This window comes from Acartia tonsa, chromosome 11, assembly GCF_053477335.1.
Source record: "Acartia tonsa isolate MP-2025a chromosome 11, ASM5347733v1, whole genome shotgun sequence".
NCBI classification, from domain to species: Eukaryota; Metazoa; Arthropoda; class Copepoda; order Calanoida; family Acartiidae; genus Acartia; species Acartia tonsa.
In genome coordinates this window covers 47,755,091-47,775,658 of record NC_137270.1, presented here as the reverse complement: position 1 = coordinate 47,775,658, position 20,568 = coordinate 47,755,091, and the positions used below count along the sequence as shown (strand labels likewise).

The 20,568-nt window shown below is 32.9% G+C and overlaps 1 protein-coding gene across 1 annotated transcript; it reads right to left on the bottom strand.

The window, feature by feature from the left end:
* Positions 1-4,669: 4,669 nt before the first annotated feature.
* On the bottom strand, positions 4,670-20,201 carry LOC145332101 (phospholipase A1 VesT1.02-like). The gene is made up of 13 exons (XM_080177029.1): positions 20,107-20,201; positions 18,529-18,583; positions 16,289-16,347; positions 15,584-15,646; positions 14,515-14,612; positions 11,178-11,274; positions 10,299-10,370; positions 9,047-9,166; positions 8,506-8,647; positions 7,989-8,068; positions 7,216-7,310; positions 5,249-5,335; positions 4,670-4,796 (listed from the first exon to the last, which is right to left on the bottom strand). Exons 1-13 carry the CDS (start codon positions 20,177-20,179, stop codon positions 4,716-4,718), a joined length of 1,122 nt encoding a protein of 373 aa, XP_080033155.1. The 5' UTR covers positions 20,180-20,201; the 3' UTR covers positions 4,670-4,715.
* Between the last annotated feature and the right edge of the window lie 367 nt (positions 20,202-20,568).

Genomic DNA, 20,568 nt, shown 5'->3' with positions numbered 1-20,568 from the left:
CTAGCATGTTCTTTAAAATAGACATTAAAGGATAAGACAATAATTGTACAATCAAATATAAAACAATATGGAGTTTTTGAAAGACATAAATTGACTTATGGAAATTTTATGTTGATTTTTTCAGAGTTTATATTTTCCCTTTTTTATGGTTGACTTGATTCTCACAATGTGCTTTGCCAGGTACCTATTCTGAAAATCCTGAAAAATAATGAGAGGAGAGGGTTTTTTTTTTATTTGTTTGTTTATTACTTTCAGTCAGGTTAAGTGAGTTAATTTGGGTACTGAGTAGCAATACAGGGTTTAGGCATAGGAGAAAACTACCACTCCCCTTAATTTCAATATTTGTCCAACAAGAAGTAAAGATTCAGTGCTTAATAGGAATTTTGATGAAAAGCATCAAAAATTTGATTAATCTCCAGCTAAAAGTGAAAATGTGAACTGGGCTCTAAACCCAAATTATCTTTCTGATATTTGGCTGGTTTGTATAAACTACTGCTGAGAAACTTGTTGTTAAAGAATACAATAGGAAAGGATTTACCCTGGGGAATCACAAAGTTTCATTGCATGTGGACATTTAGGCTTCCAGTGGTTATTTGGTTTACATAAAGTTAGATACATTGAATGTAACTAATAATACCACACATTTAAATCATGATTAAAAAAAATTTAACATCTGATTAGCCTTTTACAGCTTTACCTTACAGTATCTGGAATGCCTCTTAATTAGCAGAACGATAATGTTCTTATATTACATAAAGAAATTACTTCTCTTTCAAATTCAATCTTGCATATTTTTTTCTAAGAATAGTTGTTTATTTTATATATCTTACTAGCAGCTACACCTCTGGACACATTTAAGGGAACCTTGGTCGTTGGAGGTTTAAATTGACCTACCTATAATTTCTTTTATTTTAGGGGAAACATTTTTTTAATAGCGGACCCATGAGGACCTACAATGTAAATGAGAAGTGTGTCATTTCACATTTAGTGAAATCCTTTGGAAGAGACACACAGAGATCCTGTTACTTTTATATAAGGATAATCATAAGATAACAAAGGGCCAAAATATTTTTCCCCTCCCCTTAAAAAAGAATATCTAGGGCCTACTTCACTGTTATAGAGAATTACATGAATTAGTTTGAATGTTTTGATATCAGCCTAGTCCATGCATTCAGGCACCATTTTCATGCATTAGTGAGAGCAACCAACAAATTACTTTCTCAGCTGGCTACCAGAGCTGCCCTTTTATAAATAGCATTGCTACTCTTTATTATGGAGTTGTCCATTATCTCAATTAGTAATAGTTATAAATTTGTCTTTCTGGGAGGGATGGGACTTTTTTGCTGTTTGTTACACTAGTCCTCAAAGTTTTATAATAATACTTACTCGTTTGCATAACAACTTTAAGGACTTTTATTGAATTGTGATTGGTTGATTCATTAAGTTGAGTTTTTAAACATTTCGACCACTAATTGTGATTTACAAAAGAGGTAACTTTGTGTATCATCATTGGGAATATAAACCAACTTTGGGGACTTTTGTTAAATTTTACTTGGTTGGTTTATTATGTTAACTGTCCTAACGTTTCAACCACTGATTGTAATCTTCAGTAGTCGAATGAATCCTCATTTGGGATCAGTGGCGTGCGAAGCACTTTGTCTAGGGGGGGGCATTTTGAAGATTTTGTAAAATTTTGCCCCCCCCTAAATCAAAGTGCCCCGGGGGGGCACTTTGCTTTAGGGGGGGGCATTTTGATTATATATATACTAATTTTAAATAAGGGCGTTTTCAGGGGTGGGATTATTTGATTATGGGCCTTCTAGTCCTTATCCCTTCTTCCCCATCCCTTCCCCCATCCCTATTTCCCATTTATATCCCCCATCTCTTCCCCCCACCATCTCTTCTCCCCCATCCCTTCTCCCCACCCTGCAATGACCGAAGGGAAGGGAGCTAGAGAGCATCTTCGAAAAAAAAATACAGAAGATAATTTAACCTCCCCCCCCCCCACCACAATACATTTTTTATGGGTGGAAGGGGATGTTATAAAATCTCAGCAGGAAGGATGAAAAACCCCATAAAAAAAAATTTTGGGGGGGTGGAGATAAAAACACTCATTTTGGAAATAATTTACCAAAAATTAACCTAATATGTAAAACTGATTTTAAATATTTCTTTATTGTATGACAACAAGGATGACAACATCTTTAAGTAGCAAAGCACAAAAAACATCCGACCTCCATGAATTTTTAATAGTTAATTATACTCCATAATGATGAGAATGTTAACATTAAGTTTTAGCCTTCTATCTTTAATTGCAGTTGAAAAAATCACATTTCCCCTTTAGCATTACGTACTGACAGCCATAGTGGATTATAGAGAAGCTAAAAAGTTATATCAACATATCCTACCCTCTTTAAATGGCACTTTAAAACTCTGTAAATTTTTTTTATTAAGTGGTGTTTCCAAGGATTTATAAGGGCGGTGTGTGAAGCGCACCTAAAAGTATTTACTCCCCCTTTGAACTAAAATCAATTAAAGACAACAAGAGTGGCGTATTTTATCAAGTTAGGAATATAGAGTGTAGTTAGTTTTAAGGGTTTTTAATGAAAATTCAAAATTTACATAAAAAAAAACATGTTTTTTGTAAGGGTATGTACACAAAAAAAATGATAAACTTATCCTGAAAATAATATGACATCATATATATAGTTATACAGACAGACATACAGTGTTGAGAAAAAGGCTTAGATAAATATCAATGCTATTTCTTTTTTATATAAAATAACTTTTTGATTAAATATTTGTTGTTTACACATGTTTTTATAGAAATAAAAACAAAATATACAATATGATAAAAAGCAGAAACCATTTGGAAGGGCGCAAAGCGCAAATTTTTTTCTTCAAATATGCAGGGAGGGAGGGGTTTTTGGGCTATTTATTACACTAGTCCCCAATATTTCATATAAAATTTTCTTATTCGTTGGCTCAACAACTTTGGGGACTTGTGTACATACCCTTACAAAAAAACATTTTTTTTTTTATGGAATTTTGATTGGTTGGTTAATTAAGTCGAGTTTCCATACATTTCATCCACTAATTGTAATCTATATAAGGGGTAATTTTGTGTATCATCATTAGGGATGTACAAAATTTCTTTGGTAAAAAGTTTACATTATACAAAATAAAATACTTCTTATTACCTGGTCTGTTATGTTCAGTGAAAAAAGATTATAACCTAATTTGTACACTAATTAAAAAATTTGTTAAGGTTAAATGAATAGTAACTGTATGTTTGGCGCGAAGCGCCAAATTTTTTTTTGGAGTATTTCTTGATCTTTGTTTGGAAACTGGGATAGTTTTGCTTTTTGTAGGGTAGGGGGCAAAAAGGGGCATTTTTGTTGACCAGGGGGGGGCAAAATGGGGCATTTTTCAACATTTAGGGGGGGGCAGGGGGGGCGATGGCTAGGGGGGGGCAGGGGGGGGCGTTTTGGTCGCTAGGGGGGGGCGATTGCCCCAAACGCCCCCTTCGGTTCGCACGCCACTGTTTGGGATGTACATCAATTTATCTTCCATTGACTTATCCCTTTAGATCCCTGACTTTTTTTACCCCGTTGACATAGTTAAGTTTTTCAGCTGGCTGTAAGATCTGCCTTTTTTAAAAGAATCATATCTACTTTATATGGCTGTATAAAAATGACGCCATACTGGCCTACCATTGGTAAATAAAAATGTATATTGGCCTGTAATTGGTCCATTACAAATTTATACTGGCCTACCATTGGTCAATTAAAATGTATACTGGCTTGCCATAGGAAATTTAGTCTAAGTATTGGCCTATAAATGGTCATTTGTATTGTATGTCTTAATTTTTTTATAGGCACTATAAAGAGCCTTATACACCTGTGAAACCAAATGACATGAGACCTTAATTTCCTTTAATTTCCTTGGTTTTTTGTTGCATCGCTACTTATGGACATATTGGGCCTTGTTTTCTTATATATTTTCTTCTTTATGGTCCTTTCAATGCTTTTTGATCATCTTATTATTTTTACTTTATCTTCACATAGAGTGAAATTTTGTACATATATAAAATTCATTAAATCTTCCATGTTGATCTAATGCTTTAATTCTAAGGATTGAGACTAAATTTACCCTAAAAAGATACTTCTCAGATACTTAGTTTGAAGAGCTTTTCTTTAATTAGGGTCGGTCTGTCCGTAGGTCCGTCCGTCTGTAACGGTTAGCTCGTTAATTTACACATGTTAAAATTGTCATATTGATTTTAAACTTGTTTGATGATTTCTAAAAAAGTTAGGTATGCTTTAGAAAACGTGGCAATTTTATAATCTTTACACGTTCATTTAAATTAACTTAAATTAACATTAAATTTTTTTTTTTTTTAGCGATATATTTAAAATGATTTATTATTCTAATTATTTTAAGTATCTCTTTAATAAAGTCTAATGAATGATAGTATGCCCTTTAAATAGTATACTGTATTAAACAGTTTCACAACAAAATTTACACACAATTTTGTCAAACTAATACATGAATATTTTGTAACTCATCTGACATTTTTAAGATTAAATGTTTGTTTATCCTTTTCAGAGCTTCGCTTTTATGAATGTTGTCATCCTTGTTTTTCTTAAATACTTCTAATAAACAAAAATTTATTTTTCAAAACTTTTATGATTTTGTTAGGTGTTACACAATGTTTAATTATGTTCAAAGTCATTCCAGTTTGTGTGTCTGATCTCAGTGTAGTACATCTTTCTTGTGCCAGCAGTCCAATAATCCTGTAAAAAATAAGAATATTTTATCCAATGAAGGGTGATAGGGGGTTGCAAAAGATAGTGAACACCCCCCTTAATAAAAATGAGATTAACATCCAATAAAAAAAGCACTGCAATTTGATAGTCCTTAAACCAAAAATTTACCATATATTCTTATCTGTTTGTAGCAAAGACATTTTCATAAAAATTTCATATAAAAGTAGATGTTTTATTATATTGTTACTGATGGATTTATTTTTATATAAATCTTATACCAGATTATCATGTATTTCTAACAATTATGTGACATTGTAGCTGGTTAAAATAACAATCCTCACCTTCTTACCCTATCCCCTCCCCTCCTACTGGATGAACGCACTGACTAATAAATGAGTTCCATATTAGCAACCTAAATTAACGAAAAATTTTCCTCTGTCAATATATCCACATATTCTATATCCATTTTAATATCTTACCTTAGCCCCTTCTCCCATATAGTTAGAAACTTGGATAGAATTTGTTTCTTTTTTATTGCAAGCCGCGGCATCTGAGCACTCAAAACTGACCAATCAAACATTCAGTTTCGCAATTCAGAGTGGGGTATATCAGTAGATTAATGTGAGAGGTAGAGAGAGGGGACAATGTTCTGTTTTTTATGCTAGTCACAAAGTTTTAAAATAATGTTTTCTTATTCGTTGCCTTTGCATCATTGGGGACTTTAGTGAATTTTGATTGGTTGATTCATTAAAATGAGTGTTCAAACGTTTCAACCACTAATGTCAATCTACAGAAGGATACAATATTGTGCATGTTTTGTTTTTTTTCCTGTTTGAGGGATAATATATTCGTCCTATTGATGTATTGTGAATGACATAGCAGACAGGGATCTAAAGGGATATTACATTGACAATGGACGATAAATTAAAGTAAATCTCCAATGATGATAAATTACCACTTCTGTAGATTATAATTAGTGGTTGAAACGTTTGGACAATTAACTTAAAGAACCCACCAATCAAAATTTAATTGAAGTCCCAATAGTTGTTACCACAACGAATAAGAAAATGTTATCATAAGACATTGGGGACTAGAGTAATAAACAGCTTAATGTCCTCTTCCTCCCTGCTTAGGAGCTTAATTTAAATTTTAAATTTTAATAAATAAAGTACATTATGACAAAGTAAATTATTAAAAAAAATTTACAGCATGATAATTTAAGTTTAAACTGCTTCTTTAGTAAATAGAAATACACTTATATGCCACACTGATACATTTTTGGATGCACAAGGAAAAAACAAAGATGCCTTTTCACTAGCTTATCTACTCTATAACTATTAGTTCAATCAGTTTTTAGTTGAAAATTATCTAATCTCTACACAAATAGCAGTTTTGACTCAAATTTATCAGTATTTACAAAGTCTAGATTCTACAGTATCTACACAGTTTAGACTATACAGTATCTAAAAATCTAGACATTAATTAAGGAGTCTAGATCTAACAGTATCTATGAGTCTAGACTATATATAGTATTTAAGCAGTAATTTTTCAGTACACAGTCTAGAATCTACAGTATCTAAGAAGTCTAGACTATACAGTATCTATGTTAAATTGATACTACAGTATCTAGACATATTAGTAGTCTAGATAGTAAAATCTATAGTATCTAACAAGTTTAGATCTAACAGTATCTACATATTCTAGACTCTACAACTATGAAAGCAGTATCTCTAAAATAAGTAATTCATCTGTTTTACTTGAATATTTTTAACTATTGTATTACAGATTTTTTTATTGTTTTTGCTGTAATTCTTATGGACAAAATTATGCTTGTTTTGCAACTTTTAATGGCAGGGGTATCTTTTAGATGGTCAAGATCTTTTTTCCGGATACGGTCTTTATCACGGAGGAAGGGGATATTAGGCTGTTTATTATAATCGTCATAAAAGTTATATAATATTGTTTTCTTATTCGTTGGCTTTACAACTTTAGAGACTTTTAATAAATTTTGATTGGTTTGTTTCTTAAGTTGAGTGTTTAAAAATTTCAACCTCTATCTGTTTCCTTCATGGGGGGTAATTTTAAGTATCAACATTGGGGATGAACATCATTGTATTATCCCTTTAGATCCCTGTTTTTTATCAATGCAACTCAAAGTAAATTGATAGAAAATGGATTCTAACAATCATAAATTTCTTCCTCAAAGATCTCTGTAGCTATCATTGCACTATCTAATGAAATAAGACAATGGCCGATAAATTGATGTACATTCCAAATTATGATTAACCCTTCTGTACATTATAATTAGTGGTTGAAACATTTGAACAGTCAACTTAATAAACAAACCAATTAAGATTCAGTAAAAATTCCCAAAGTTGTTAAGCCAACGAATAAAAGAAGTTAATTTAAAACTTTGTGGACTTTTTAATACATGAAACTGATTCCTAGGGAAAAGATGAGGATTTGTTATAGAATATTGATAGTAGTAGATAGCTCGACTATGGTCACAAACAACTCCAAGGGCACTCAACGGGTCCTTTCCTAAATAATATAACATTAAAAGTTAACGAGGTATCCTTATATTAAAACAACAGGATGTTTGTCTGTTTATTTGTCTGTTTGTACTTAAGGATCTCGCTAACCGCTGAACTGTTAGGGTTCTCCCTAACAGGATAGCTTCTCATAGAACTCGGAAAGGTTACTAACTATTAGGGGGGGGGGGTACCACCACTTTCCCAAGAAAAATAACAACCTCCCAAAGAAATCTAATATAAAAAAGGGTTTTGGGGATTATACTCCTTTTCTTCAAGTACCCCTAGAGGTCTCCGGGGCATAGCAGCTAGCATTCAGCCTCAAATTTTTACTTTATTGTTTTAATTGACAAAATGAGTTATTTAGAAAATGTTAATTGTAAGGATAATCTTTAAACATTTATCTTTAATAGCAGCCTTGTAAACAAATCCCATTTTTGCTTATATATATTGCCAGAAAAAAAACTAAGTAGCTATTAGGTAAGGTTGGCAGTGGCATAAAACATAGTAGGAATGCCTTAGCCTAAAACAGACAACTAATTTAATTACCATGTAAGAGGAAAGTGCAATCAAAGAGTTGGTTGTTGGTAGGATTTTCGCCACATAACTGTGCTGTTCAAAAGCAAGATTTGGTTAAGCAATACATTAAGATAAGACCTGTTGATGAAAGGCTTCAATAATAATGTACCTCCAAATTGGCAGCCAGGCTGTAGAGAGCCCCCAGCTGGGTAAAAATCTAAATGGCCAAGTTGGTGTATATCTCCAAGCCTATAAATAAATTATAATATGAAATTGTAAGAATTGTTTTGGTTAAAGCTGAAGATTTCAAAAATAGCTGTTCTGATTCTTTTATATTTTAATTTAATTTTATATTCCTTGTGTAATAGGTTAAGGCTTTTTTTAAATTCTATTTTGTTTTGACTTCCTCCGGATAAATGAATGAATTCACACATGTTTAGACATTTTAAATTTCAGAAAAGCACTGCTTTTGAAAATATAAGGAAAAGACAATGGATGACCCGTTTGATAAATTAAATTTCCCCTTCTGTAGATTAAACTTTATGGTGTAAAAGAGGGAATGCTAATATATTGATAAAAGTACCCAAAGTTTTTTGCGCTAACCAATAAGATAAAATGGTTATTCAACATTGGGAACTAGTGTAATTTACAGTCCATTGTCTCCTCCCTCATAATATCAATCTTACCTTTGTTCAATCCACATGCCGGCAGGTTTGAAGCCACCATTGCTGTGGATAACATCAACAAAATCAGCTGACTCAATGGATAACTGGTTTGCATACAATACTGGGATTGCTGGCAGTATAGGTCCATCGACAAATCTGGGTCCTTTAAAAAATAAATTTAGTTTTCCTAATATGCCCTAGAACATTTTTTTGAGTGGGATTTTGTTGTTACACCTTAGTCTAGGTTTGGTTAGGTTATATTTAGTAGTTGTTTGCCCCACAAGGTTAAGGCAAGTCATATTTAGGCCCTGTAAGTTTAGACCCCCTTTTGAGTTAGACAAAAGAACCCCTGGCCCATCAATTTATCTAAATATTAGCGTCTGCACTACCAGCATCTGTATTGGAAGGGATATGGAATGGCAGAAAAATTTCCTAAAACCATAAACAGACATTATATAAAACTATTAAATCAGTCAAGGACCTATAATAATCTTCACTGTGAAGGAGGACCATATCGGTTAGCTGCTTGCAAGATCCTTAGCTACAGGAAAAAAGTAATAACCTGCAGGATCCAGGCCAGTGATCCTATCAATAGCCAGACCAGAGCTCTCCTTGAATGACCGTCCTGCCTTTCCCATCAGGTGGCTTCCAAGACTGTGACCCAACAAGTGAATTTCAGCATCTAAAAAAATAATGATTTATATTAAGTGCCTACATTGTATACATCATTTGATCTAATAATCTATGTATCAGATCTAATGATTTTTAATTTTTGATTATCCAATTGTCTTTGCTTTTAAAATATATATATTGCAAATCATTAAATTATGGCTACTCATAAACAAGATAGTAATTTTTTGCAATTATGGCTTCAATAAAATCAGTTCTTGTTTATTTTCTACATAAATAAATAAAATATAAACAGAATATTATTCCTAGTATTCAGATTTAAATCATAAAGTCAATCTCTTCTACAAATATTTAGATGTACGTCTGTCTGAAATATAGTTAGAATTGGTTTTATATTTTAGTCATAAACTAAATTTACTAATAGATCAAAACCTTATATTATAAACCTATAATCATAACAGATCTATAGTATAGATGTATATACAGACAACTACCTCCTTTCCCTTTTCAAAGACCTCTTTAGTCTGCTTCTAAATTTTTTTCTGCTACTTGGCTGTGTTAATATAAGCGACATTATTGATTGATTTCCAATGACCCAATTGAAAGGTTGCACAAGGCGGTTGCGATTGGGAGATAAAGTTTTTTAACCCTTTCTCTCTCTAGTGTTTTACTCTAATATAATCATAACCACATTTTTTAAGCTAGCATATTTATCCAAGGAGGGAGGGAATATTGAATTGTAAATTGAACTGTCTTATCTTTTAGGATCCCTGATATTAAACAAATTGTTCTATGATTTTTAAATTGTAATTTACAGGGCTCTTGATAAAATGTAATAACTATGACTTGTTACTTTTTGTTTCTTATTATAAAGATTTTAAAACAAAACCTGTAAATGAGTACTAGCTTTTACTACTAGTAACCTCTAGGGGGCACTTGTGAGTTATTTTTTTTCTATGGTTTATTTCCCTTTGTGGTGGTACACTTCCCAAAAAACGTTATAAGTCTTTCAAGGACCTACAATAAGCAATATTGAAAAGAAGAAAATAATCGATTCAGCAGTAAGCGGTATCATACAAACTTACAGACATCCTGTTACTTTTGTACAATGACACATATTGTATTCACAGTGTCATTACTGCGCTTCTTATGGACTTTGTTATCCTTGTTTATTCCATAAATACCTGGAATCTCATTCTTTAATGCAGCTAGACATCTTCCCAGATAGTTCCCAGCATCCAGAGCATTTCTGGCAGCTGAAAAGATAATAGTCTTTTCTTGTATTGTAGTATAAACACCTTTTCGGAGATATAGAATGTTTATGGAAGCTTCTTTAGGTCCCTGGATGGTTATAGGTTATTTATTTCTAAGTTTGGTTTATGTTATTTTCCCCACTCCTTTGAATTTAGAGCTCCTAAATGCTAGGAGCGCAGCCAGTAGTTTGTTGAAGTAGCTTTGGTGATCATAGCTAACCTGCATCATATGCATAGCTGTCAAGAGAATTAGTAGCTGTGGTGATCATAGCTAACCTGCATCATATGCATAGCTGTCAAGAGAGTTAGTTGCTGTGGTGATCATAGCTAACCTGCATCATATGCATAGCTGTCAAGAGAATTAGTAGCTGTGGTGATCATAGCTAACCTGCATCATATGCATAGCTGTCAAGAGAATTAGTAGCTGTGGTGATCATAGCTAACCTGCATCATATGCATAGCTGTCAAGAGAGTTAGTTGCTGTGGTGATCATAGCTAACCTGCATCATATGCATAGCTGTCAAGAGAGTTAGTTAAAGCAGCTGTGGTGATCATAGCTAACCTGCATCATATGCATAGCTGTCAAGAGAGTTAGTTAAAGCAGCTGTGGTGATCATAGCTAACCTGCATCGTATGCATAGCTATCAAGAGAGTTAGTTAAAGCAGCTGTGGTGATCATAGCTAACCTGCATCATATGCATAGCTGTCAAGAGAGTTAGTTAAAGCAGCTGTGGTGATCATAGCTAACCTGCATCATATGCATAGCTATCAAGAGAGTTAGTTAAAGCAGCTGTGGTGATCATAGCTAACCTGCATCATATGCATAGCTGTCAAGAGAGTTAGCCTGCAAAGGAAAGGCCAGGGGGGACCAATCAAACATTATACCATTCACCTTTCCATCATAAGCCTAGAATGAATTTTTAAAAGTAGCAAAGCTCCTCCGCAATTATGTTTTTTTGTGTATGTTCAATATTCATCCGGAAAAGACACTTATGTAAATTGGTTATATTCAATTTTATAGTATCGGATTTTTCAAATAACAAAACCTTGAAGATATTAGGACACAAAAAGAGAATTTGTGCTACAAAATCACAAAATCTATGTACATAATAATTAACTAATCAATTTTAAATAAACATATAATTAACCTTATGATGATTAACATACAGACTGACGGACCAAGTAAATTTGTATTGGAAGTATAATAGTATGTTTCGTTTGTGAATTCGAACCTTTATCCTTTCTTTCTTTCCTTATCATTATTGGTAGTATAGAGAGCGGTTAAATTCAAAAGTTCATAAGTGTGTGCGGCATTTCAAACAATAAATGCGCATACCAAGCCTAAAACAAAGCCCATGTGGCCATCTTATTTTTTCCGTTGGACAGTGCGGAGTTTCTGTGTATGAAAAACTATGTTTCACAATGAAATGTGGTGTTATCCGTGCTGAAAATACCTTGAGTGCTTCCCGGTTTAACATGACCAAAAGACTCGGTAAATATTTATTTCTTTTAACCCCTTACAGTCGGGCCCCTTGCCGCACCTTAATCAGTCGGGGGGGGGGGGGGGCGTTCAACGCCCCCCCTTATTATCTCAGTTCCTATTAGAGCTAGAGGGCTAAATTTTTTGGTGCAAGTCCCCTGTTTGATAATGAATTTCCGACCTTTTACAAGTCTAAGTCAATTTTTGCTTTCTTCACCCTTTTATTTAACAACCTTTGTTTTTAGGTCTTTTTTTACTTAAAAATTTCAAACGGCTGTAATTTTCTTATTTTTGAAGCTAGAAGAAAATTTTTTTTCCAGAAAATGTTTATCTTTATGTAAATTTTACATTAGAAATATCAAAATATAAATTTCAGGGGCCTCAGCTGTACTTGGCAGCTGCCAGCCGCCGCAGTCGGCGGTCGGCGGGAAAACGGCGGCGGATCTTCATGAAATTTTAATACGTCATGTAGACATGTAAGAAAAGCTTAAGTTTAAAATTTGAAGTCACTAAGTCAAAAAATGGGGCCACAGGAGCCTTTTAAAGATTTCTGGAGACCTGGAGGATCAGGACCTGCAGGATCATACCTGGAACCTGAAAATGACTTTAACACCTGTATTTTATATAAGGATGTACTACTAGAGGATTTTTTTTGTATTTTAGTATGATAAAATGCTTTGTTTTAGTCAAAAAAAATATTTTTGCTCTTTACCTGGACGACCCTGCCAGGTTTGCTGGCATCCTGTGCCTGCCAGGATGGAGATATTTGAAAAATTCCAACTCTCAGTTATGAGTCATACCCATACTTAAAAAGTCAAGCAGTTTGGGCTCTTTATCTTTCACACACAGAAAATGAGATAGAAAAAACCGGATGGGGGGGCGTTCAACGCCCCCCCCCCGACCGTTAAGGGTTAAGCATTTTAAATAGAATAGAATGATATCTTAAAGAAGGCAAATTAATTTCTTTATTTTCATTAAAATTAGACCAAGTAATTGATTTATTTTTGTACCAGAATATTTTTATAGTAGTCTATGATGATTTTATCTATGAATTATAAACTCGCATTAAGTTTTGATTTAATTTTAAGCAAAAAGAATCCTAACTTTTTTATATATTTTGAAATATAAATTCGAAATCACGAAACCTTTTAGAAAAAGACGATTTTGTCCAAATGAAAAAAGATTTATTTTCTTTTACAAGATTTATTTTCTTTTATGAAGTATTTAACATTTTAATATTTGATTATTAATTTTGTTATTTTTTATTTCAGCGTGACCGTTTCATACAATAAATTGTATTAGTAACTACAATGGTTTTGAATCATGTGGGAAGTAGCAGGTTTAGTACGTTTGTACTAAAAGATCTCGTACACGGCCAGGCAAAAGCTGTTGTACCGAAACAAAATTAAATAGGGATGCTATTTCTCAATGGCAGCTCATTACCAATAACAAAATCAATTTATGGAATAATACACGGCAGCGATGTTGAAAAAAGACTATCCAAGGAAAAACACACAGCTCAATTTGTAGGAATATATTTCGATTAAATCACATCTAATCCTTGTCAACCTGCACAAAATTAACCATATTTCATATGTTTATAGCAAAATCAGATATATATTTTGAAAAAAATTAGGTTATTTTAAAGTAAAGAAACAACAAAATAATGAAAAAGTGCTCGAAAATACAAAGAAAAAGTTAAATGTATTATGATGAATATGGTTATCCCTTCTATTATTCTTTACTGTACAAAGGTTTGTTTGAAACTGAGCAATTTAACCGCTGGTTTTGGTGTAAAGGGAAGGGGTAGAAGGGATGGGGGTTTAAAAGAATCAAAGTTCAAAAGAATGAAAGTTTTGTACTGTATAACTTTTGTTTTTTTTAAAAATATTGCAATTAGCAAAACAGAATTACGTGAATGTGTTGAAAAGATTTTAATTTTACATGAAAGTGTATGATAAAATGTCATAAATTAAACAATAAAGTATTAAAAGATTTTTTAGTAATGATTAACAACAAAGCAACAAATGTAAATTTATATTTAAATAAAAAAACAAGTAAAATTACAATTTTTTATTTAATCCATTTCTTAGTGTGTCAAATTTATTGATGTATTCAGCTTCCCGAATTTTTCTGTAGTTAAAAAAAATCACAAAACCTGTATGCGGTTTTCATCAGTCATTCGGGGGCAACATTTAAAATTTCAACCTCTCCATTTGCCCCCAACCCCTCCACCAAATATTATTTAATATTCATTTCACTTGTTGGCTATACCTCATACCTGGCTCAATGGTACAGGAAAAAATAGCCAAAAAGTTCATCTGTCTATCTTCAATAGTAGAAGTTCAAATCAAATTTCCCCACTAGCATTACAAACGAATGGACTAAAAGACTTACAGACAGACAAAGTAAAATATAGTAAGTTTGCTATTAAATTCAGATTATGGAAAGAAAACGAAGTATCTGGTTTTATTCATTGTATTTTCACAGTAGCTTTTTCCTATCTAGTTCCTGCAGGGGTGCTCCATCCCTGCAGGGCGAATTTCCTAACCCAGCAGGGCAAGCATAAACAATACCCTAACCTAACTATACCAAAAATCCATAAAAAGCTAAGGTAAAAATACAACGAAACGATGTTTTCTTTCTTTGATCTGTAAATTCTTGTACCTGTTTCCAAGCTTCAATAAAAACCAAGGCCCATCTAGCAACTACTGAGCTAGTAAACCCATGGGTGAACACCTTTACTGGATAACCATTTCGTAATCCTAACAATACAATATCGCTCTCTAATGATATTATTATATACAGTTTCTAAAACACTTAACCCTCACAGATCAGGGGGGGGGGATAAATCAGCCCCCCCCCCCCTCTAGTCTTTTAATGTCTTTTTTTTGTAGGTAAGACAGAGAGCTTTGACTTGAATTTTTATGTTTAGTAATTATATGTTGGCAAGAGTTGATTTATAAGGATATCTGGTTTGTGTCGGTCGTGGTGTCCGGTCAAAGTGGGTTGGGTAGCACCAAAATTAGAAAAAATTCTAAATAAATCTTAATTTCTACATTATGACTTTTGTGAATAAGGTAGAGACCTAAATTTTTTTTTTATGAATACTTTCTGTTATTTGCGGTTTTTCGGCGATGGTAAGAAAAAGTAATTTTTGGTTATCCTAGCTTTAAAATTATCCGCTCTACAGCTTTTTTAATATTTAGCGTTTGGCCGCTAAAAGCGGCTAAGGAGCGGTCTGACTGCTTTCTCAAAATACACATGAACTACCAGAAATTTTTTTTTACATCTCTATCTGTAACATGAGCCGAGATAGAGGGGGGGCTAAATTAGCCCCCCCCCCCCCCCAATCTATTAAGATGGGAATAGGGGCCCGATCTGTAAGGGTTAAATAAAAAAGTTATTATAAAGTATCTATGTTATTAAGATGAAATTTTCATAACCATACATAATGCATCTTTTATCTACAAAAAATTCAAATTGATTGGTAGCTGTGCTTCTAAAAATGATTACCTTCAGGTATAGAAATAGTTGTAGTAAAGTCTTTATTAATAGTACAATTCTCCCAGTCATAATTAAGACGTATAGATTACCCTAATTATCAATCAGCTAAGCTATTAAAAATGATTACAATCAAGAATAGCAATCGTAGTAGCTGGGTTATTATTATCAGTATCACATGTAAGACGTATGGAATACCCTTACTATGACCATAGCTACTATAAAAGATTACCTTCAGGTATAGCAATAGTTGTAGTAAGGTCTTCATTGACAGTACAATTCAAAGTTTCTCCCTATGGATTAAGTCAGAAAATAAATTAAGAATAATTTTCAAATACCTCTGAACAATTTGACTGATTTATTTGTAATTTACTGAAGACCTGAAAAATTTTACCCACTGCCTCTGAGTCTGTTACATGGCATCAATAGTTGGGAGTAGATGAATGCCTTAATTTATTAAAAGGTGTATCTTATTATACATTTTAGGACTTCCTGACAAAGGTTATGCAATCATAGTGGTGGTTGTCTGTTAGACTTTAAATCACCTAATATTAAAAGTGATAGCCTTGCAATTTCTAAATTTTTGTATGGGTTTGTTGAGTTTGTTTTAATGAAACAGTTTAATGTGCAGCTAGCTATTTGGCTGTTGGAAATTTGTAATAGTTTTTTATCACATATTATTATAGACAGCTTTCCGTTGATATTAAAAATAAAAATTTTAAGATAAAAAAAAATTGGACTAGTTACTAGGTTAAGAAAACTGGTATTATTCTTTAAATTTTAACTATTGAGGAAAATTATCTGCAATTTGATGCTATAAATGGATTTTCAGTATGACTGAGAACTGGTTCTAATCCATTTGATGTTAATCAGTTTCATAGCCATACTGGAAAGGTATTTAGATATAACATTTTTATGTTTGACTAAATCGTTTCCTGTTTGTCCCAAACATCCCCAATCCATCCTGACAGGCTAAATGTATCAGCATTGAAATACCTAGAAGAAATAGAAAAAATAATATGTGAGTTTTATTAATTAAAAATCCACAAATCATTTTAGAAAAAATCGCGACTTTTTTTGGAAAAATTTGCGAGTCATTTAAAATATTTAGAGATAGCTAATCAAAACAATTTGTATTACAAAATAAATTTTCTATTTTAATACTTTTGAGTTTGTGATTTAATAAAAATAGATTATTAATTTTAGAAAATTTATTAAGTCCTATATTTTTCATTATTTGCCATAATATGAAATTGAAAACTTACACAACTACTGTAAGAGTACAGATGTTTTGAATTATGTTTAAAATTTGAGTGAATTATATATTAAAAAATAAACAAGGATGACAACATCCATAAAAACGAAGCTCTTAAACGGTAAGACATTACCTCTTGTAGAGTGTCAGAACTGAATATACAAAATATAAATGCATAAGCCTTAACAAATTTGTTAAATGGACTTTCTGGTAACAATTACAGAGTTACGGATGAATGGATTGACCCTAATAATAGAAAAGCTTCGCTTTTAAAAAAAACCCAAGTTTTCTTTTAAAATTCTATGAGTAATTTTTCAAAAATCTGTCAAGCATTTTGGGAAAATTCTGTGAGCCATTTCATACATTCAGCATATTGACATTTTTAGATACAGTTTATTACAATGAATATAAATCAAAGATTGTTGTTTAAATGATTTATTCATTTTACAGAAAGAAATCATATATAATATACTATAAAAAATACCAACCAAATAAATTAATAAATTAGATACATGTTAGCAGGTTGAGGGTTAGCAGTTATACATATAAAATTATCTAACATAATAAACTAACTACACAATTAAAATATTGATGTTTCATTTAGTTTGATGTTTAAGTTTCAGTTGTTAGATTTAGTTGATTTGATAGACAGCAAGCAGTTTGGGCAGGAGTAGGTTAATGGAGTTGGAGGGTTCCCAGTTTTAGCTTTCTGAGCTCTTACAAAATTGAGGAAAAGACAATCTTATAATATTAAAGACTGAAAAGGTTCTTGCCAAAAATTTCTTAAAATTCACTATCAGTGACCCGCTCCTTGGCGCAGTTGGGTAAAGTTAACCCCTTGGATATTGTGAAGACTGCACCAGAATAAAGGGAAATATTTCCCTTATCACACACACTACATAGGTAACTAGCGGCTACGTCCCTAGAGGCCTCTAGTGGCATTTAAATGTTTTTATTTTATTATAAAAAACTTATTTGAGAAATAATTTTCTATGTTATTAGCTGTTAAATTCATTTCTCTACGCAGCGCAACTACGCTAGCGACACTATGCGGCGGAAATATTTAAATTTTTATGATTTTATTGTGATTTTGCTTGGGAGGGTGGTTGTACCCTCCCCCAAAATAGTTATAAATCATCCCAGGACCTATGAGAAGCTACCCTGTTAAGGAGAACCTGAGCGGTTCAGCAATTAGTGAGATCCTTCAGTACAGACACACAGACAAACATCCTGTTACTTTAGTATAAGGATAATAGAACACAAACAACATCAAGAGGGAAAACATTTAAGCCAAAAGGGGTAGGACAGGTGTAGCAGAAGGGGTGGAGTGAGGAGTGATGACAGAAATTGAAGGGGAGGGAGGTTTGTGAAACTGTTGTTGAGAAGGTAGGAATCTTCTTAGTGGGCATCTCGTCTTGGCTTGGGATCAGATTTCAAACCAATATATCCAAACAGCAAACAAGGAATATATAATAGTCAAGAAACAAGCTTGAACTGAAGAAGGAGGAAAAAAACGTAGGCAGACAGAAAACTGATTCTTCTCCAGTGATGGTAGAAATGGTCTGAGCCCGATTTAAGATATAATAGTTGTCAATTGGTTATTTGATAAAAATAGATTATGTATATTAATGTTTAGAGAATTTATTAAATCTTAATTTATCTAAAAATTGTTCCAATAAGTCATTGAGAAATTACACAGCTACTGCAAGAGAAATAATCTTTAAAAATTTGTAAATTATAAGCAGACGAACATACAGGCATTGTCTACTTATCAAATGTTTTTCTTATAAAAATTTAATTAATTTGACAAAGATAAAGTAATAGTTTCAAATTTATTTCTTATATAAAAGTAACATGATGTCTTTGAATCTGTCTGTTTTATGGGGAGGTTACCACCACCCTCCCAAGAATTAAATATTTACCTAATTGTAGTTTTTTCTTCAAGCTGAGTCCAACTATTTTGAATCAGATCGTTGCCTAGGTTAATGATTTTTATGAACTCTAATGAAAGGATACTAGCAGCTAGCTAAAATAAAAAAAACACCATTTTTAATCCCATTATCTCCCCTCCTACTGGTTGAATGAACTGACCAATAAATGAGGTCCATGTTCCCCTATGGTCAGAGTAAAGTCATAAGGAGTGTAGGTGGGAGAAGTGTTATATTAGCCAGCTAGGAGAAATATTTTATCAGGGTATATACAGGGTGCGCCACATATCCTCGGACTTTCTTTAAACGGCCATAGCGTCAAAACTACTTGACCAATCAGGACGTTTGACCCCACTATAAAAAGCTTAGGTAATGACCTTTTAGCACAAAAAAATCTTTGGACGAAGATGGGCTCGTACTCCGAGCTGGCCGCGCTTATGTTCAACAAGGCAGATTCAAGTTGCGCCGGAGTTATAATCTGGATTATTGACTAGGGCCCAATAAATCGGACCTCAGCCCATCTGTAGATGAGGTAGATTTATGCAACTTGCTGGGGATACTGTTAGATACATAAGTAAGACACTAGAAAAGACTAGAGCTCTCTATCTAAAATGGCTTGGCTGTAGTACTCCGGCAAAGTGAAACGTGACAGATTTAGAGATGTCAAAAACGTCAAAAAACGTGTAAAATCGTGAAAATTTCTCGGTTCTCGACTTTAGAGACCCATATCGAACTTAAAAACTCATTTTAGACTATGGATTGCGCTGACAACCCTATTTGAATCTTCATGCCATTTCTAAAAAGGTATAGAAGGTCGTTCTAGCTCAACTGTGGTCTAAATAAAGACCTCCGTGTCAAATGGTAGCTTGAAAGTTGGGTGAATTAGGATCCTGCGGTTACTCACATTCCTAAGGAAATGGGGCCTCCCAGCAGCCCGATCTTAATTCAATGGACTTTTGGGCCTAGGGCTACTTTGAAGCATGCACCAATAGACGTGCCCATGTCACAAAGACCTCCCTCATTGCCACTATCAAGTAGAACTTCGCCATCTCGGACAGGTACATTTTGACCTGGGCCTGCCGGCGGTTGAGGAGGCGGGTAAAGGCGGTGATTGATGCTGGCGGCGATTTTAATCAATAATCTAATAGTCATATACCTAGTTTGCTTCCCAGTTTTTAAAATTTAATAAAATCTTTAAAATTGACGATTTTATGTTCATTTGTTTACAATTTAGAAAAAGTCCGAGGATATGTGGCGCACCCTGTAATATATAATATCTACGTATTCTATACACATTTAAAGGATAACAACTAAAAGCAATAAAGTTAATGCTAAGAACTAAAAAGAAATAAAATAAGTGTTGCTTTGATCATAACAATTATTCTAATAAAGACAGAAGTCCACCAACACTTATAGAGCAAATTTGCAACAAAAAAAGAAAATTTTTAATATGGCTTCGAAACCGATAAATATTTGCTAGATTAGAACCGGTTTTCAGCTATACTATCCGTGGGAAGCTGTCTATAATACAATACAATAGTTAACTATTATAAATTGAAGTTGAAAAATTACCAGCTCTTGATTGAACTATATAACTTTCAGCATTATTTATAAATAAGAATATTAAAACTAAAAAGCGTTTCATTCTGCAAAAAAATATCAATATAATATCTGAAAACTAAATTAAAACAAAAACTCATTTAGCAAAGTAACAATAACACTTTTGAATGTAATTTATTGTGAGAATTCCCCAGACCAATGAGTATTTACCAGGGAGGGAGGGAGGGGACATTGGGCTGTTTATTACACTAGTCACCATAGACTTATAATTACGTTTCCTTATTCATTAGATTAACAACCTTGGGGACTACATTTTAACCACTAATTGCAATCTAAATAAGGGTTGATTTTGAGTATCACCATTGGGGATGTACATCAATCTATCTGACAATGCCTTATCCTTTTAGATCCATGGTATTTTACCTTTTTTATAACATTGTCAGTCTGTCCATCCATTACGCAGTAAGGAGTTTT